This window comes from Embiotoca jacksoni, unplaced genomic scaffold, assembly GCF_022577435.1.
Source record: "Embiotoca jacksoni isolate LCO1_2020_lvr unplaced genomic scaffold, fEmbJac1.0.p SCAF_9, whole genome shotgun sequence".
NCBI classification, from domain to species: Eukaryota; Metazoa; Chordata; class Actinopteri; family Embiotocidae; genus Embiotoca; species Embiotoca jacksoni.
In genome coordinates this window covers 15,341,896-15,363,224 of record NW_027185447.1, presented here as the reverse complement: position 1 = coordinate 15,363,224, position 21,329 = coordinate 15,341,896, and the positions used below count along the sequence as shown (strand labels likewise).

The 21,329-nt window shown below is 41.5% G+C and overlaps 1 protein-coding gene across 1 annotated transcript; it reads left to right on the top strand.

The window, feature by feature from the left end:
- Window positions 1-26: 26 nt before the first annotated feature.
- On the top strand, window positions 27-20,797 carry ift122 (intraflagellar transport 122 homolog (Chlamydomonas)). The gene is made up of 29 exons (XM_069140187.1): window positions 27-181; window positions 1,437-1,503; window positions 1,616-1,700; window positions 1,787-1,865; window positions 1,994-2,070; window positions 2,188-2,254; window positions 2,343-2,489; window positions 3,318-3,393; window positions 4,329-4,520; window positions 4,924-5,062; window positions 5,487-5,689; window positions 7,145-7,300; window positions 7,544-7,708; window positions 7,920-8,117; window positions 8,273-8,413; window positions 8,673-8,726; window positions 9,940-10,101; window positions 11,413-11,579; window positions 12,411-12,582; window positions 13,920-14,022; window positions 15,881-16,021; window positions 16,126-16,223; window positions 17,241-17,341; window positions 18,389-18,554; window positions 18,655-18,772; window positions 18,858-18,986; window positions 19,593-19,669; window positions 19,797-19,961; window positions 20,123-20,797. Exons 1-29 carry the CDS (start codon window positions 138-140, stop codon window positions 20,207-20,209), a joined length of 3,576 nt encoding a protein of 1,191 aa, XP_068996288.1. The 5' UTR covers window positions 27-137; the 3' UTR covers window positions 20,210-20,797.
- The last annotated feature ends 532 nt before the right edge of the window (window positions 20,798-21,329 follow it).

Sequence of the window (21,329 nt, the reverse complement as noted above, 5' to 3'; positions counted from 1 at the left end):
AGAGAGCAGATCCGAGTCTGCGCAGTGCGAACGAGTCATGACAACGGAGCCGAGTATAAAAACCGAACGAGCAGCAACAACCTGTTGATAAAAAAATAAATAAATCTATCAGTCCTTTTGCTACTAAAAAGGACGAAATGAGAGCCGTTCTGGCATGGAAAGAAACAATTCGTGAACAATGGTAAGAGTCTAGCTGATAATGTTTAAGTTGTCAACCAAGGCCCGATGATGGGATGTAACGCTCGGTGGTTAGCAACGGTGGTTGCTATGTAAACTACTGTTAGCCCGCTAAGTATCATTAGCATTAAAGCAGTTTGATTACCGTTAATCAAAAGACGGAGATACTAAAGCCAGTTTATTTCTCTGTCCTTTTAAGTTATCAAGCAGAATATTTGTCCCGTAAATAGCGTAGCATGTCAGTGTTTTTGTGACGCGATACAATCTTAGGTCTGAGCTAACGTTGACGTGAAGCTAACTATCTCGTTAATGGATAACGATAGGTCTTCGTTGTTGCTGCACAATTGCTTGCTTTAAATGACACTACTTTTATTTAAGAAGATACCACACTGACGTTTTCCGAGATACTCCGATCAATAGTCTGTTTTGTTTTGTTTTTTTTTCCAAATTATTGAAGGTTTAATTGCACTGCAACCTTTTATATACCGTCTATGACTGCAACTGACGATAAATGGTATTTTCATTGTTTGACATGCAAGTCATTTTAGGAAACTACTTCCTTCTACCTGGTTGTGTTGTTTGAATCACAAACTTCATACCTTACTTTCAGATTTAAAGCTGCAAGCACCTAAAAGTCCAATCGTGTAAAACGTGGGTGGGCCTCGTGCTATTTCAGACGCCAAAAATGGCTCATCTTCATGTTGGTCAATACATTTCAAATGATTTTGTCTGGTCCCATAAAAAAAAAAAAAAAAAAAAGCACAGTAATGAACAACGTCCTTCTCAAAAATGTTGTAGCTGAGAAGCTTGAACAAATGGTTTACCATGTTTCACACCAAATCACATGGTGTATATCTTTGCAATGTATGTTTATCCTTTCTGGTGTGCACATTTAATCCAGAATTGTTTACATCCATGTTCACAATCTTGCAGCATTCTTTGTTTTTATGCCTTTCCTGGCATACTGCTCCACCTGTAGGTCAGTGGAATAGTTTAAAACTACCAGGAGGACTGTGTATTTCCATCCCCTCTGTGTGCTCCTGTATGTTTGCGTGCATCTTTGTGCATATAAACAAGTTAAACAGAAGGAGAAAAATAAAAATCTGCCCCACATTGCTTCTAGGAGGAGGTCAAAAACTCCACAGGGAACTTGTAATGTATGATTTCAGTGATGAATGGATTCTCAAAACTGTTTCTCATTGACAAATCAATTTATTGAAAAAAACATTTCAACACAAATATGTTATTCCCTTTCACAGTGTTTATGACCTTGCCTTCAAGCCAGATGGCAGCCAACTTATTATTGCTGCCGGGCTTCGTGTCCTGGTAAGGCTTTCCTGTTTTCTTTAGGCAAAGAAGGCACATATCTAGACATATGCATTATTATTCATTATTATAACAAATTATGCTTTTTTTTGTTTTGTTTATGTCGTTGCAGGTTTATGATGCAACAGATGGAGCTCTTGTCCAGCCTTTAAAGGGGCACAAAGACATAGTGTACTGTGTAGCGTATGCAAAAGATGGTACTTAACTGGTTTTCAGGATTGTACGTGACACTTTGCAGTATTCTTTATTTAATTTTTTTTCTAACAACTGCATTCCTCTGCAGGTAAAAGGTTTGCCTCAGGCTCAGCAGATAAAAGCATCATCATCTGGACTTCTAAACTAGAGGGCATTTTAAAATATACGTAAGTGTCACTTTCACTCATTTCTTCTGTATTATTTAGTGGTATTACAGCATGATGTTCAGTGTGTAGCATGATGTGCAGTGTGTAATCCTCTGTCATTCTTTTTTTTTTCATGCGTTTATCTGTAGTCACAATGACTCTATCCAGTGTGTTGCCTACAACCCTGTCACTCACCAACTTGCCTCCTGCTCTTCTGGTGATTTTGGTGAGTAAAAGTCAATGCTGGACTATAAAAGGTTATACCTAACATGCTGTATACCCACAAATATTTTAAATAAAGACCCACGTGGAGCACTGAACTTTGAACTTCTTACATTTTTAGGTTTGTGGTCTCCAGAGCAAAAATCTGTGAACAAACATAAAGTCAGCAGCAAAATAACGTGTTGTGGGTAAGTTAAGTCTTTAGCTGCAACTTTCTGCAGCAGTGGTACATTTTTATGTGATGCATTGATGTTGCAAGGTTTCATTTTTTTGCAGGTGGACCAACGATGGGCAGTACCTCGCCCTTGGCATGATGAACGGCGTGGTGAGCATACGGAACAAGAATGGAGAGGAGAAGGTCAAAATAGAGCGTCCTGGAGGCTCCTCCTCTCCTATCTGGTCTATAGCCTGGAATCCCTCTAAGTTAGTCTTTCTTTATTATTGTAGTATAATATTAATAGAAATAGACTGATATCTTCACCAATATATTACATTTATTGCTTCACACTGCCACATACACTCTTACGCTGTCAATCAATTTTTATCAAGATTTAAGTGATGATGAGCAAAACCTAGGGTTAATTGCATTTTAGGTGAATAGTTTGTTTGGGGCCAGCAGGGGGCAGCGGTCAGCTGGGGAGTGGCATGACTGTTCCTGAGGAAAAGAATAATGATGCATGAGATGCCCCCTGCAGCCAAAGCCAAGAGTTAGCTACAGAAACTACAAAGGACTACCAAACAGGTTATTTGAGAAAAAAAAAAAGGTTGGGCAGGAAGATGAAAAACCACAGTAGACATGGTAAAGATTGCAGTAACGAGAGACAACCGATATTTTACTTTTGGGTTGCTTCATATTCATATATTATGATTGGTCATCACACAGAGATTAAAAGCACGAGGTCAGCCAGGGAACAGTGTCTTGTTTAGCTGCTCGGGATTCAGTGTCTTGGGATTCAAGGAATGCTTCGGCAGTCCTGACAGGGTGAACTCCTCATCACATCAGCTGAGATGCATAGGTATATAGGCTTACTCTGTAATACAATACTTTGTTCTAACATGCAATTAAAACTGTTCAGGGTGATAACATAGTCAAGCTTTCCATTGCCAAAACAGGAAAAGGACTTGACCATATGTCCCCCGAGTTGAAGGGGGGCTCCTCGGCTTTTCGCTGTCATCATTACTTAAACAACCAAAGCCTCCATCAGCCGAGAAAGTACTTATGCCTGAAGTCATCTTGCTGTATTTTTACAGGGATGAGCACAATGACATTCTGGCTGTGGCAGACTGGGGTCAAAAGCTGTCCTTCTATCAGCTCAGTGGAAAGCAGGTGAATATCAGAAGTCTACAGTATGAAAAAACACCCTGAACCTGAACTACCACATGCTATGTCAATGTACAAAGACCACGATGATGTGGCAATATCCATGTGAATTTTAATCTCGTTACCACAACATGTTCTTTCAAATCTTTCTCCTCTGTTACTTCAAAATGTTCAAAAAGGCATTTAGTAGATTAGAAGCAGACAGTCCTATTAGCTTTCATGGGAAATACAAACAGACTTACAGCATTTTAAAACATTATCAGTCCACTGTATATGCTATGACTGGTTATAGCAATAAGAAACAATACAACTTGAGTCTGCATGTCCAAAATATATAGCCTGGAAAAACTTTACTGAGTTTAAGATCCGTGTTTTCAGTTGTAGTTAGCCTGACAGGGTTTATTGAAACCATAACTACACTGGAAGTGATCCTGCTATGCTTTAATAACCCCCTCCAGCCCCCACAATCCCTCCTTCCTCCTAAATTCCCTTTAGGCAATATTGTAATCATAGATAAATATGCACTGTTCATTACTCTGCTGTTCTGCCTCAGGCTCATATATTGTCATCAGCCTATTTATCTATTTAAATGAACATTCTGTTTTGATTACAACACCAGGAATTGTTCACAAAGAAAGAAAATGACTATGGATCGTCAGGGCAGCGAGGAGAAACAGATGTACAGAATTGGGTGACCTGATATGACGTTGTGCAAATCGACTTTGAACACGAATACAATAGAGCCTATTTAAACTGGAGAAACACTTTTCTTTGTCTGTCTTTTCATCAAACACTCAAAGGGATGGGTGAGTGTACTGAGGACTTTGAAGTGTGTTGGCCCAGACTGTAGGAAGTGTTAGCCTGGGCCCCTGGGCAATAAATACAAGAAATACTTGTTTTATTCTTATTTTAATGTCCTCTTCTCGCTTTGTCTCTCTCAGATTGGAAAAGACAGGACTCTCACCTATGACCCCTGTTGCGTCAGCTACTTCTCCAAGGGCGAGTATATAGTCATGGGCGGCTCTGATAAGCAGGCGTCCCTCTACACCAAAGATGGTGTGCAGTTGGGACCCATTGGAGAGCAGAATGCCTGGGTGTGGACATGCCGGGTTAAGCCTGACTCCAACTTTGTGGTGGGTCCCTAGCTTTTAAAGCCATACGCCTACAGAAATCTTGTCTGCCATTAAATAATAAAGCATCTCTCAGTAAGAGGTATGGGAATGTAATACAAAAAACTTGAAGAAGCTCAGCCCAGACATTCAGGGTGCCAGTCTGCATTTGGTACATTTTCTTGATCTGATAACACGGCGTTAAAACAACACAGATACACATGCAATTTTATTTTACAGTTACACCTTCGCAGCTTTTTCTTTCCCTATATTTAACAAAACGTGATGAGGCACACCGGAGAGAATTGGTTGCTGGCAGATTCTCTCAGCTCTACTGATGCTTTAACAACAGGAACATTTTCCCACTCTCAGTCTTTTCTTAGAGGTGTTAATAGGATGTACTGCTACATTGTTGTCTCTTATCTAGGTGTTGGGCTGCCAGGATGGAACCATTGCCTGCTACCAACTTATCTTCAGCACAGTTCATGGCCTCTACAAGGATCGCTATGCTTATAGAGACAGCATGACTGATGTCATTGTGCAGCACCTCATCACTGAACAAAAAGGTGAAATTTTGTTCGAGCAACAGGCCATTGTGTTTATAATAGAAGACCCATTGTGATGCCTCTTCAAATAATAATCTTGTAGCCTCAAGGGTATTGAGGCTGTAAATATTTTGTGAACTAAACTTGAAAAATTTTAAATAATTTTAATAGGAATTCACTGTCACTTTCCTGTTGTCATATTAGTCATATCAGCCATCAAAAGTGGTCCAATTTATCTTTTGTAATGGCAGTCTGTTGTTAAGGGAAAATCTTAATTTAATACTTTTTTTTTTTTTTTTAATACAAGAAGTGACAGTGTTTCATTTCTCTCCACAAATAGGGAAGACAGTCAAGAAAGTGTATGAAAAATTGCATCAGCAAACTCATTCAACAGGATGCATTGGCTAAGATAATTAAACCGTCCTCACTCTCCTCTTTCTCCCAGTGAGGATCAAGTGTCGCGAGCTGGTGAAAAAGATCGCCATCTACAGAAACCGTCTTGCCATCCAGCTACCCAAGATGATCCTCATCTATGAGCTCTACTCAGACAACACCTCAGACATGCACTACCACATCAAGAAGAAAATTGGCAGGAAGTTTGAATGCAACTTGTTGGTGGTCTGCTCCCAGCATATCATTCTGTGTCAGGTCAGAAGAGATTCACAGTTATTGTGTTGTATATGAGGGGGCAATCAAAAAGTTCAGAGACCGCTCCCGTGGTACGTGTGCATCTGCGATTTCACTGTGAACTTGGAGCAGTAACAACTGCACATCAAATGTTGAGTGGCATTTGTGTTTTAAGAAGGGCATAACATTTCTTTCTATATCCGTAGAAGGCTTATCAAGTCAGGAGTGCAACCAGATGTTTTAATTTTTTTTTTTTTTTTTTACATCCGCGGGGTTTGTACACCGTGAATTTGTCTTTCAAGATCAGACTGACAACACAGAGTTCTACTGTGATGTTCAGAGGCTTGATGGAAAAACTTTCGGTGCAAAAAACCACAGTCACAAGCGTGTTGAATATGCAAATTTCATGCCCTCAACAACCAATCATCACTCCCCACCCTCCTACTCACTGAATTTGGCTTCTTGTGACATCTGTTCACCATTAATTTGACACAAAATCTGATGTGTGCGCTCTGCTCAACTAACAGCTTCGTGGTGGAATCGCAAATGAGTATGGACCCACTGCTAAAAAAAAAAAAAATGTAACACCGGTGCTGATTTTGATTAAGCGATGATCACTTGGAAAAATTTTAGGGTTACAGCTTCCCTCTGCTTCATGCACGTCATTGTGCTGTGGAACTTTTTGATCCACCCTTACATATATTCATAAAAGCTTGGCAAAGTATACCAAAACATTGATTTAACTTGCTAATGTGACATTGTTGTTCTTTGTAAATGACGCTGATGCACACTTAATTGTGCAAAAGCCTAGAGACATTTGAGCACTATTCATATCATGATAGCAGAGTGAATCAATCTTTGGGCATTAAGTAAAAGCTCAAACAGCCCCCAAAAAAATGCAATTGTTGGTTCTCCAGATGTTTCTGCCTTGCTTGCAAAAGGTTCCAGCTGTGTATGTGCTCTGCAAGCTCTGTCTCTCTCTTTTTCTCAACCCTCTTCAAATGGGATAAAGTAAGACAGTAGAATGAAGAGGAATGACCACAGTCTGTTAAACCAGTGTGTGTTTCTTGGGGTTCCTCTCTGCTTCTTGTCTGTGTGTTTGACAGAGGCTGGTAGGGAGGAGGAGCAGCCATAACACGGAGATTATTTCCTATTAAATCTCTGTATGTGTGACAGAGGCGGTTCAGATCTCTCTATTGGGCATACTCATGTTTCATGCCTCAGACAACTTTTAGACAATATAAATGGGCTGTGCTCATATGGGCTGCGTATAACTCTGTCAAAGCAAATCATTGTTTATATCATTGCTTTTTGACAGTTTTGTGGTACGCACATGTTGTTAGACATTTATGAGCATGTTTAAATAAGCTAAAGGGTGATATGAACAGACTGAAATGATAAAAACAGAATAATTTGGCCACACTGAACCATGTTTCATCTGTTATATATTATTGTGGTCACACCTTTCTTGTGCAGGAGAAAAGGCTCCAGTGCCTGTCCTTCACCAGTGTCAAGGAAAGTGAATGGGTGATGGAAAAAGAATGGGTGATGGAATCTCTAATTCGCTACATCAAAGTGATCGGTGGTCCACCGGGCAGAGAGGGCCTACTCGTAGGATTAAAGAACGGAGCTGTGAGTATTTTGAGAAAATGCATTCCCACACTAAGGAACCTTAGAAATGGCAGTCATGCTCACATACCAGTGGTCCAGGAATGTGAGCATGAAAGAAACTGCGCTCCTAAAAAAAAAAAGAAAGAAGACAAGATGTATTTGAAAGAGGACGGGACTTAAAGCCATAGTCTTGGATTTCGCTAACATTTAGCACTGATTCTCTGTTCTGATTCAGCTCTGCTGGTGTTTGTTTTTGTGGTGTAGATCCTGAAGATATTTGTTGACAACCCGTTTCCCATCATGCTGCTGAAGCTTACAACGTCAGTGCGCTGCCTGGACATGAGTGCCTCCCGCAGCAAACTGGCTGTGGTGGATGAGCATAACACTCTCCTGGTCTATGACATCAACAGTAAAGAACTACTTTTTCAGGTCAGCAGGCACTGGAAAGGGTATGACAGAGGAGACTGTAAAATGCCTTTCAGAGACGCAGTAAAGTGGAACAAAATAGAAACATGCATGTGTGTTTAATTATTTGCAGTAGGTACAGAAACACATTTACCTGCGTGCTCATTGCTGTTGTGTAATCCACAAGTACCTCTAGTCCTTATTATTCCTGTACCCTCTCTTGCTTTCCCTGTAGGAGCCGAATGCGAACAGCGTGGCCTGGAACACCCAGTGTGAGGACATGCTCTGCTTCTCCGGGAACGGCTACCTTAATATCAAGGCTAGCAACTTTCCTGTACACCAGCAGAAGATGCAGGGCTTTATGGTCGGCTACAACGGCTCAAAGATATTCTGTCTCCATGTGTATTCCATGTCTGCTGTGGAGGTGCCTCAGGTGGGTAGGATGGAGTCAGGCAGCCCTCGCCTGGAGGCAATGATGATGTTCCGTGTGGTCATAATGTAGAAATGATAGCACAGCACTACCAGTGGTCAATGTGTCTAAAATATAATTTGTAGTGCTTTTGACTGTCGTGTTGTTGCTCTGCCCAGTCAGCACCCATGTACCAGTACCTGGAGAGGAAGATGTTTAGGGAGGCCTATCAGATCGCCTGTCTAGGTGTGACAGACAGTGACTGGAGGGATTTGGCCACAGAAGCCCTGGAGGGACTTGACTTTGACACCGCGAAGAAGGCAAGCCAGACACACACAAATTGTTCTTATTAAGACCAGTGTCACGATCCTACACAATTTACTATCTCCTCCTTACTCTTTGGCATAATGTTATCTGCAAACCACTCACCACCAGACTATCGACATTACCCAGGAGCCAGACAAACAATGAAACAATGTTCTTAATGAATCTTTGTGGCAGGATTTTAAAGATGCAATGCAAATGAAAATACAAAAACCATCCTCTAAATCCTTCCTTTTCCCCCCCAAACACTTTCAGGCCTTCATTAGAATCAGAGACCTGCGGTACCTGGAGCTCATCAATAGCATTGAGGTAATACCAACTACTCACAACAGGAAAAAAAAAAAAAACAACTCCAGTATTATGTAAAGCCAATTTCACATTTTTTGTGTGCTGATTTCTATTCTGACTAGAGCATGTGCTGAAATGATAAAACAGTCGATCTGGATTTATTGTTATCATCATACTTTTAAACCCTAGGTTTTTTTCACAGATTTAAAATTTTCAAACAAGGGAGAAACAAAAGCAGCCACATCCAGGGGTGAAAAATGAAGCCAACAAAGATGTGCAAAAAACTGCAGTTCCTTAAATTGCCACTTGAGGCTGGCCCCAAAAGCACGTGGGGCCATGTTACAATAAACAACTTTACAGCAGTTTGTTTGTGAAACCTGTGTGGGTTAATTTCATTGATAACTCAATCAATAAAACTTAATTATAATTAAGTAACTTAAAATTTGACTAGCTGCCTGCAAGTTTCAGCCATAGACTGTCAGCTAATGCCACACAGACAGAAACTTGGGGCAAGACACTGAACCCCAAGTATCTCCCGATGGCAGGTGAGCACCTGGCATGGTATCTGAATTATAAAGCACTTTTAGCTTTTAGACAGCTCAGGTAAAATGGTGCTATGTAAAAGCAGACCATTTATGATTAGGCCCACTTTTAAGCTCCACCTACGCACCACCTCTTTACCCGTTTTTTGGATGAACCAAGGAGTAACGCTGAGTCAGGCGCTGCCAACATGCCGACGAGCTGAGTTTCAAAACTGCTCTTCAGGATACCTACGGGTGACGTATACAGTCTATGGGAGGAATCTGTATCCTTACTGACCCTCTCAGGTCCAGTCCACACACACATGCAAGACAACATTTACACACAGCTAAGCACATATCCAATCCTCCACAAGCTGAAGGCAAGTCTGTTTGAACTTGGCTGTTTGTGCTATGTTCCTATTTGAAATGGGGTCTGCTTTTTTCAGTAAAAATGAAAAGATATGGATTGCATACATTTTTCTTTTTTTTTAAAATTTGTTCTCCAATATTGTTGTGAAAAGTTTAGTGAAGGTTGAACAGTAAGGCAGATAGCAACCAACAAGCCAACAACGTTTTAGTGCCTTCTATGTTGTTTTACTCACAAGCATAACTATTGTGTGTGTGTGTGTGTGTGTGTGTGTGCGGGGGGAGAGGTGAATGTATGTGACTGTTTATCTGCACCCATGCCAGTGTTTGTATTGACTGATTTTCAGGAGAGGAAGAAGCGGGGTGAGAACGACAATGAGCTGTTCCTGGCAGACGTCTATGCCTACCAGGGGAAATTCCACGAGGCAGCCAAGCTCTACAAACGTACTGGCCACGAATCCAGAGCCCTGAGCATGTACACTGACCTGCGCATGTTTGAGTACGCCAAGGTGATTACATCTCCAATTGACAAAAACACAGGCCCACATATACAACATACCTTTGTATCAATACAGACAGAGAGCCCTGCGAAGCATTCCATGTTATAGGGGTTTAGAACATATGTTTTTCTTCATCGTGTGCAGTTTTGCCAAGTTGGGGCCCTGCACTGTGTTCAGACAGCCCCCCCCCCCCTTTACCATCTGTCTTTCATCTCCTCATACATCACTGGAATCTCCACATATATCATCTGATCAGTAGTACACACATTTCTGCACAACACCAGGGTGAGTTCCACACCTAGTTACAGTTGGAAATGGAGCAGAAATGGAGAGAAATAAAGCCAATGTCTGCTCTTTTATGAACACTTTGATGAGAAGGTCAGTTGGCGCAGAGACAAATTCATGCTTTATTATGTTTACATGTGGGGGGACGCTTATGGTCATCAGCATTACATTCACTTTGCTGGAGCACATGACACAGCCACGACTCGTTAATGTATATTTGTGCATGTGTGTGTGTGTGTGTGAGATCGTATGTGTGTTTGATGTGGCTGCTGTATATTTATGTGGCTGTGTGGCCATCTGGTGCCGCAGGCTGTTTGTTTTAGGTAGGATGGACACCGGAGGGAAAGGCCTTCTAGCTGCCTGCTGTTTGTGTGACTCGCTTCCTCCAGTCTCAGACTTGACCGACAAGGTTGTGTCTGTCTGACCTGGACTTCCCATGCTCTCCCTTTAGATTTCCATTAGGATTCTGCTAGTGACATTAAATGTGTTACATTCAATGACATTCGTCATGTGTCATCAGCAGGGATCGACCGATATGGCTTTTTCAGGCCCGATACCGACTATTGTTTTTTAAGGGACACAGATAAACTGATCTGTGAAACCGATATACATTTGCAGTAAAAATTAAAAATCTTTATGTCAAAATTTGGAATAACAAATTCTCACACAAAACTTAATTCAAATGACTTTAAATAAATAAATGCTGCCATTGTGTAATCTTATGAAAGTATACTGCAATGTGGGCTATTTATTGTCCCCTCTCTGTTCTGCTGCACTGTGTGTGCGCGACAGCTCTGCCCTTCATGATACACAGAGAGCGAACAGAAGATCAGCAACACAGTTATTAGCGTGACTTTCAGTTACAGAAAAATGCATGAGCGACTCTCAGACTGAGCTGAAATGAAGCGGGAGCACAGGGACTCAGTAAATAACATAATATATTTTTTGGGGTTGGTTCTGGCGGGGCCAGAGGTTTCTGAGCCATCAAATGGTTTGTTAGTAAGTTTGTAACCATAACCATATATCTCTTTCCAGGAGTTTGTTGGGGCGACAGACCCTAAGAGCTCCCGGATCCTGATGACCAAGCAGGCAGATTGGGCAAAGAGCAGCAAGGAGCCGCGAGCAGCAGCGGAGATGTACCTGTCAGCAGGAGAACATCTCAAGGCTATAGACATTATAGGCGAGCACGGCTGGGCAGACATGTAGGTCACCCTCAGATATACTGTTACTCCCGTTTCAACCTCTTTCCTTTTTTCTTTTTAGATTTGTATGTATGATTTATATTTGTTAAAAAAAAAGTTGTAGTTCTTTTAGTTGATAGCTGATCAAAAGAGAGTAATATAAAGGTAATATTATTAGAAATATTCATATTCTACTCTTGCAGGCTAAAATGTCTTAATTTTATTGTCAGAGGTAGAACTCTTCATCTTTTGGTTCTTTAGATCTGGCAGATATATCGTACATACGACCATAGACACTGACTGAATACTCCATAATTAGTGGAATGATGTAGGACAACAGATACAACAATAGACCAGAACTGGCCAGCTACATGCAGAGAATCTGTGTTGCACACTTGGCAGCACAGGGCAGCTACAGTAGATATCCAGATCTTTTGTCTCAAGCACAAAGCATTACAACTAACTCATATGCTGCGGAAAAGCTACAACCTCTTAGAAGGTGTTAATGAATGACACATGCACAGGGGGTATTTGGGATGTGTGTGTTTGTGTTGTTAAAAACCAGGCAAATTGATATCTGGTGGTCATGTCAGAACTCCCAGATGGCTCCATCTGACCCACTGTCTGCATGCTGTAGGCCCCCTGTGGTGCTACCACTGGATCAGTGCAAAATTCATTACAGCTGAACACAGTCAGGGCTAACCTGAATCTAATGCAGCTTGTGACCCTGACTGATTCACATTCTGTCTGGGGTCGTGAGCATAGCTTGATAGAGTAGACACGCAACCCATCTAAGGTTTTATCTTCCCTCGGCCTCTCTGTGTGTGCTCATTCCTCTCCTCTCTCACCCAGGCTGATCGACATCGCCCGTAAGCTCGACAAGGCTGAACGTGAACCTTTGGCAAAATGTGCACTCCACTTCAAGAGGCTGAAGCACCATGGCTACGCCTCAGAGACTTATTCCAAGATGGGAGACTTGAAGGCTCTGGTGCACCTGCATGTAGAAACCAGACACTGGGAAGAGGTACGACACACTTGTGCACACCTGCTCAGCTCAGCAGGACTTATATATAGACAGTCCCGAGACAATAACTAAAATATAATGTGAAACACATGGGACTTTACTTAACAAACTGCTGTGTTGCTCAAAAGCACATATCATAAACCACAAAATAAACTGCTCCATTTTCATGGCTTGTTTCATTTTGCAGGGATCTCCAGCAAAGTAAGCTGTGTTTGTTAGCGTAACCACATCTGAATGCAAACAATAAGACAATTTGTCTACCTAATTTCCTTACACAATGATAAACTGAAACCACACACACTCCAGAGCTAATCATCCAGCTTTGGATTTCTCTGAATCCATGCCCACATGATGATTAAGGAGTGAGAAGCTCAAAACACTCTACTGCACTGAAAGAGCATCAGCTTAAAGCTCTGTTCTGCTTCCAATCAAATTCCTCCATCACGGCGGATCACGCTGCTCAGACAAGAAGAAAATATTGCATTTCTTTAATCTATCTGCAGTCTATAATCGAGTTAAAGGCGTTACAGAGATGTACATTGGCGATTTGCATGCGAAAACAGTAGAGCCAAAAACAGAACATCAAATCACGATCACATGGTTCTGCTGGAGTGTCTGAGGAAGTCATCTTGGAATATTTATTTAATGCTCAGAGAGAAAGAAGAAAGAGCAGGATAGGGAAGCAGAGGTTGAGAGAACTTGCTTTATGTGCTTCACTGGGGGAGGTGGACACGGAGACAGACCAGACTGCAGCACAGTCTGAGTTCCAGCGTGGGCCATATGGATGCTATTCACTGCTCCCACTCTTCTCTAAAACAAAGTGTTTCTTTAAATGAATTTGGGCTCACAGGCCCGGGACACACACACACAGTCCTTCTCTCTTTTACCGTATGGTATGACCGTAGTGTATTTCTTGGCTCAGGTTTTGCCACAGGACATTTAGCTTAATTAGTCACTATGACAGGCAAATACAGTAAGGGTCCACAGGGCACTACGGCAACACTTTATACCCTGCCATTCAAACAGCATAAGAGCTGCAGTTGTAGTTCTAATTGAGTGTGAAATCAACTTGGCTTATACACTTTTCTTGGTTCTCAGCTAATTAATAATGTTGTAGAAATATTTTGACTGGAGGTAATGTGCGTTTCGCTTAAAAATGTATGGTAACTTGTATCTCCCTAATCATCTGCAGTTGAGCTGTAATTACCCGGGGCAGTCCAACACTGCTGTCTATATATTACAATCTGTTGGACTAAATTCATAAGCCCACTGGTCACATACAGTATATTATACTACATCTAACGTCTGTTGTGTTCTCTCAACTGTCACTTTCTCAGGCCTTCTCATTGGTGGAGAGGCACCCCCAGTTCAAATATGATGTTTTTGTGCCTTATGCCCAGTGGTTGGCTGAAAATGATCGCTTTGAGGAGGCGCAAAAAGGTGAGTTTAAATCACATACAGGGATGCACCTTTAACTTTAGTCAGCCTGCAAGAACACTCTGACAATCACATTCTCTTTTAAAATATATATTTCCAGGATTAATTTAGCGAACATTAAAGTCTACTTCAACAGCCACTGTTTACATATGGAAGTGATAAAGCCCAGACAGCTGTGGACACAGCCATTTTTCACTGCTTCCCTAAGATTCTCAATATCCACTGTAAAACATGATCCTCTTTGCTGGAGCAAAGCAGGACTGAGCTGGGCTGCCTGTTAACTGAATGACATGCATGCATACCTCTAATCACCAGCACTACAAGCGGCTCTGATGATGATTACCAACTGTAACCATAGTTATAATCAGCTCATAGATTTACAATTATGATCTCAGCAGGCATATTTCCTCCTCTACATAATCTTCCTTTGCCTGTCTCAACATGGAGTACATGACTGAACAGGCCTGATTGTACTGGAGCTTGCTTATGGTCATGCATTTTGCTGATTGTGTGTATTTTTATATTTTAGTCAGGCTGTGACGCAGTTACTAGTGATTGCAATGTCTCAGATTCGGTCTCCTGTCCTGTCCACTGCAACTACTTCTCAATAACAACTTTAGAACTGGTTAATATAGCTGAACTCACTGAATTGGTCTGTTTCATATTTTGGGGGCTTTAGTGTAGCTCAGTTGTTGCCAAAATGGGGATCTGGACCGTCAAGGGGTCAAGATGAGTTTCTGGTGGATCTGCAGCATTTGCACTATCACCTAAAAGCTGTTTGACTGTTCTCCCCTTTTCAGATTTGCAATTCTTTTTATTTGAAGATGAGTTTTATTATCCGATGCATCTCTATTTTATTTATTCATCCAAATGTTATTTTTAAACTGATTAATCGAGGTAATTCTCCTCTACAAACTTAAAGCATACAGTAACATTTTACAAAGTTGCATCATTATTATGCTATAAAACCTGATTGACCTGATTTCTGTCATGCACAAAAAAAACACGTTAAGTGCTAAGATTATAATTGTCCCTAAAAATGACTTTGTTATGTTTATTTTCCATTAAAGCACAGTGTAAACTGCATTTCTGTGCATGGGAGCTTTGACGAGAAAATGTTTACAACCACAGCTGCAGTCTGTAACCTTGTGGGCTCTTTTATGTTTTCGTTAGGGGAAACAGGTGTGCGCCTGTTACTAACGGTAACCAACCACAGCTGAATGTGGTTTTTATCCAGTTAGTTACACTGATAAGTGTTTGCAACTAACACACCAGACTCCCTCTGTGGTTTCTGGGACATGGTCACTGGTGGAGTCCGTTCACTAAAGCTGCTTCTAATTACCCTCTGATAGGAACGTGAAGAGTAGCGCTCATGTTTATTAGGGCTTCAAAGTCAAAGTGTATTTTATCGAATTAGCAATACATGTGGCTATAAACACCATACATTAGCTGAAAATGCATTTAAACATTTTTCTACTTTTGCATTTTCCTAAACACAAATGCCTCACTAGCTATTACTGATATGGTTCAACGAGTTCATAAAAGCGTTTTCCTGTATTCTTTGGCAAACACGAGAGGCACCACTGCTGAATAAGCAAAACCAAAGAGCACTTCCTTCTCAAACTTCAATGAAGCAGGAATAAAAGTGTATAATGCTTGCCTCGTGCTCAATTGTGTAATAATTACTGGGAAGTCCAGTTTAAAAACAGTCAATTTAGCACCAAATGTGTCACCCAAAAATGCAAAATCAAGTATGTCTTGAATTACCACTTAAATCCAGCATTACCTCAAGACTACAGTTTTTCAAGAGGACATGATAGCAATCCATCAGTCACCACCATATTTTATTTTTGAACTCTAGCATTTCACAGGGCTGGGCGTCAGAATGAAGCTGTGAAAGTCCTGGAGCAGCTTACCCACAATGCAGTGGTGGAGAACAGGTTCAATGATGCCGGGTACTATTACTGGATGCTGTCTATGCAGTGTTTGGACATCGCTAGAGGTGAGCTGTATCTTCAATCCAGCCAACCACAATTTGTTATACTGTAAATCTTGATGCATTTTTTTTGTTAATCCTTTTGCTGCGTCTGTGTTTGTCTGAATCAGAAAATGAAGAACAGAGGGACGAAATGTTGAAGAAGTTTGAGCGTTTTCAGCATCTTGCTGAGCTCTACCATGTCTATCGCTCCATTCAGCGGTACACGGTGAGAACATGATACTCAATCAGCCTTAATCTTGCCTCGCCCGTACCAAAACTGGGACGAGGTTTTGAAATCACAACGTGGTTATTTGATTGGTTGTCAGATTGACATTGCTTAGCCCTGGAAACAGTACCTGCTATGTGGTTAAATACAAACACATAAATGTTCTGCCTATAGTTTTTTTTTTTACATTTTTTTTTTACTTTACTGACAGGTGCCCGTGTTTCTGCCCACTTTCAATTTAACTTTAGTACTTAGAATTCTCCGGATTGCTGTGAGCTTGACAAGAATGAGAGCTGCCTTTGCAAGGTTATGTTAGTCCAAAAAAGAGAGACTCAGGTTTAAGGAGGAATTACGATATGCATGAGGATGTAAGATAAAGTGAACAAAAGAGAGAATTGAAGCCGTTAAGTTTAGTTTGCAGTTCATTGAGGGGGAATATCTGCTTGATGGAAGCACCATCATTTAACTTCTGTATCCTCCCTGACCCCAATCACCACGATAACCACCTGCTTAATAGAACGATATGACTACCTCATCTGTGGTCCTCTCAAAGCCCCCCAATCCTAACCTACTTACAAACAAGCAACTATGAGCACTATATGGGTGACCTGGCCAGTGTCAATGTTCTCAGTTTGTTGTTTCAGCTTTTTGCTCTGCTATGGTCACACCCCTGCATCAGAGAGGCATCGCAGTGATCCAGACCAGAGCAGGAAACCTTTATATCTCACTTTAACTCTCCCAGACAGGCAGTATAGATTTGAACTATCAACTTTGCCGATAAAAGTGCCGTTAGTGGTCGCTTTATAAAATTCGTCTTTCCCTTTGAGGGCACAGTGAGGAGATACGAGGCACTGCAATGCGTTAGGCTGCTTTTAGACCAGGTTGAAAAATTTAAAAAAAAAATTGAACACGGTAAGCAGAAAAAAATGGACCTTTTAAAACTGTTATCAGAGAATTCTATTCTTCTATAATCCCTTTGACTTCCATCTCTAATTCTTTAACTGTTTTCATTTTCAGGATGAGCCCTTCAGTTCCCACATGCCAGAGACACTGTTCAACATCTGCAGGTTCCTCTTGAACAACCTTACCAAGGACATACCACCAGGAATTTCTAAAGTGTATCCTAAGATTGGAGAAAGTAGAGCTAACATAATATAAGATATCAAGCAAATATTTTCTCAATTAAGTATTATGGGGCCTTACTCTCTGTAAAACAACACTCTAAAATGTAGACTGGCAGAAGTAGTGAAGATAATGTGGTGGAAAAGAGATAAAAGTAGGGAGAAGAGTTGGCGCCGCTGCGGAAACCATACTACTGCTGCTGAGAGAAATAAAAGGGGTGATGATGGGAAGGAGGAGACGATGCCAGCAAGAGGCTCATTCTCTGCTTTCTAAACAAGTGCTGTGATTACTGAACTCTGTGCATATGTCTGCTTATATAAACACGCTGAACAATAAGTTTTAATTTGAAAAAATACACACACGTACACCCAGTCGCCAAAAAACTCCATGAGTCACACACAGCAGAGGCTGGTATGAGGAAGGAAAGCCCAGCCTTTGAGGAGGGAAATCAGACTGGGCTGCTGGGAGCTTCTGTGGCCAAACGGAAATGTTCAGAAAACTTTTATAGACTTAAACAAACTGCGATGGACTCGGTTTGAACATTTAAATAAAAAAAGGCACAAAATAGAAGTTGCACAATAGGAGGACAAGCATTTATCAAGACTTCCAGCCATGGAACAGAACTGGGTGTGTAGCAGGAGGCGGAGAGGAAACCGTGTTGATTTTTAGGTGACGGGAGAAGTGCCAGCATAGAGCTGCTGCAGCTGCAACTCATTGACCTGTGATTGTCACTCTTGGAGCTGTTCTACTAACAATCTGTCTCCATATAAATACAAATTAGCAACAATTTCCTCAACTCGAACACAGAAAAGCCCACAAACAAACTAACCAAGGTATTACTTTCAAGGCTTTCAGCCAATGTTGCTGGCTTAGCACAGATGTTGTCCTACGCATTACGAGAAACGAGAGGGAGTATACCTTACATATTTATAAATTCACAAAAGTATACATTTCCCCACATTCTTTTGAATAAGATATCTAGAAATCTATATTGCTGTGCCAACTCTTCCTCTTACATAGATTCTCCTTGACCTAATAATTAGAAACACCTTGTATGCGTTGGCCAAGCAGAGTCGAAAATTGGGTGCATATAAGCTTGCCAGGTATTCCTACGAGAAGCTCCAGGAGCTGCACATCCCCTCACGCTTCCACGAGTCCATGGAACTGGGCAGCCTCACCATTCGCAGTAAACCCTTCCACGACAGCGAGGTGTGTTGAAGACTTGGACGTACATTTAACTTACTGGAGCAGCAATTCCTGTCCTGTGTTCTTGAGTGTAGCGGTTCAAACTTCTTTTGCTTTCCTGCAGGACCTGATTGAGGGCATGATGTGCTACCGTTGCTCCACCAACAACCCCCTGCTGAACAACCAGGGGAGTGTGTGCATCAACTGCAGGCAGCCTTTCATCTACTCAGCTTCATCATATGGCGAGTGGCACTTGAACGCACTGTGTGCAGTCTTAACCAGAGGGGGATGCCTTGTCGTTTCTAATGTGGTGTGTCTTGTGTACAGAGGTGCTCCCTCTGGTACAGTTCTACCTGGAGGAGGGCATCGGTGATGAGGAGGCTCTGTCTCTTATTGACCTGGAAGTTCCCGACAAGGATCAGAAGGATGCACAATGGCAGAATATAGACAGCGGTGGTATCCTTTGATCATCTCCACTTTGTAACTGTAACAAATAGACAAACAAAAGTAACAGATTATTCACACGCTGTGCATGAATTATTACGCCCTCAGCTCCGCTGGTCGTGAGAGTCTCTATTCCTGACCTAACACATTGCACATCTCTTCGAAATAAATCACGTGGCTTCTCCACCCTGTGACAGTTCTAAGAAGCTGTTTAGTCTGCGTTGGCCTTGATTCTGTGCTTGTGGGTAAGCTGTCAGAACTAAGTCATCTTAGCTCTTGAGCTAATAGGGTTAGTGAGGCTCTCCTGTCTCATCTTAATGACACTAACCCTCCGAGAGCCGTAGCCACAGCCCTAGTGCAGGGATTAACCTGCATTAGCCAGCAGACACTCAAGGGCACCGAGGTCTGCTCTGTTCTTCCAGAGCCACGATGTGACTGACAGGCACGACTGATTTGTAACACTCTGCCTCTTAGAATAGTCTCTCAGGGAGAAGTTTATTAGGGGCTTCCTTGTTTTGGATATTATTGTTACAGAAAACATATGTGACAAGAAAAAAAGATGTTGAAATGTGTGAGATATATTGCTTTGGTTATTTGTTCTTAATTAACAACAATAAGAGCCGCAGGCTTTAAAGATGGATGATGGTTTGGAGGATGCAGAGGAAGATCCATTTACAGCCAAAATGAGCTTCGAGGTAAGAAGAGAAAGGACAAAATAGATGAGGTGATTAATATTCTGCCAACAGGGCAAACCAGCTGGAGAGTGTGAAAGGACAGAGTCCATAATAGAATGTGGATGTGTTCATCTGTGTGTCCAAACAGCAAGGGGGCCTGAACTTCGTCCCCGTCAAGGTGAGTCGTTCGGTGCTGCGCTCCATGAGCAGACGGGACGTCCTGATCAAACGCTGGCCCAGGCCGCTCAAATGGGAATACTTCCGCTCCCTGCTGCCTGATGTGAGCATCACCATGTGCCCCACCTGCTTCAAGGTAAAGCACTGACACAGAGCCAGTATTTGCTAACACAGTTTTTGTTCTTAAAAAAAACCAACAAAAAAAAGTCCTGCCAAGTTCTCTATTATGTCACATGTCTTTACATGTTTGTTTATTTTGGGATGTTTAAATGTTTCCTTGAATGAATTTTCTTTCAGATGTTTCACAGTGAGGATTACGAGCTCTTGGTGCTTCAGCACAACTGCTGTCCTTACTGTCGCAGACCCATCGACGAACCAAACTGATCTACTCAAAACGGGAGCAGCCATTTTACTTTTTGTACCCACAAGCAAATCGTTTGGATTCTCAGTCTGCAGTTGATTTTCTGAATTCTGCCGTTTTATTTATATTTGCATCGTAATCTAGTTGCTGTAATATGCTGTGCATATATTACAGTGTGAATCTCAAGCTCCTTCTAAAGAGCAGCTCTTTGTTATCCGAGGATGAATAGCTGAAGTAATACTTGTAGTGTTTGTGTGTTGGTCATTATGGAGTGTAAGAAAAGTGCACCGTCAGCCACTCAACCGTGCTGGATTATTAGGATCAGATCACCTTTCGGCTGTCAGTAATTACATCACCACTTTAAAAGGTAACACGGGTGCAGTGTAAAAAAAAACAACAACTATGAACGCTCAAATAAAAAGCACGTTTGTTTTGTAGATGTTATTACTCACGCACATATTCTGCCAACATTTCACAGACTAATATAATGCAGCTGTATTGTATGTTTCATAATGGTACAGGGTATTGTCAGTTGTTGGTCAGACAGAAGAATGTATTTTTTATATTGTTACAATGGGAAAGTCTTTTCAATAAAATATTTTGGTATTTTGCGTTATTGTGTTTTTTTTGTTTTTGTTACAAAGACAACTTGTGTAATATACTCTTCCAGATTGAACTCTGGGATTTGTATTTGTGAAAGAGAGAGCTGGAGGGAGAGCGAAGTATGTCCCACTGATTCTGATTACACTCACGGCTATGAATTGAGCTCTGCAATATGCAGAGTTTAGGGATTAGGCCTTTTGTAGATGCAAATAAGGGGGATTGCTTAAGAAATTTCATTTGCAGTTTGTCCACTCTGAACGGTTCAAATCACAGACAGGCTGGTTTCCTCACCTTCCCTCCTACCCTCTCATTTCATTCAAATGCAGCACTGATGCATATGACAGTAATGATGGGGTTTGTTTAACCATGGTTGAAACCTCTCACCTTGAAAATGCTTAACATACTGCATATCTATTTAAGACGTTTTCTCCCTTCAACACTTTGTGTGTGTGTGTGTGTGTGTGTGTGTGTGTGTGTGTGTGAACATGAGAGAGAGGGACTCTGAGATTGAGTGTCTTAATTCCATCTCTGCTAACACTT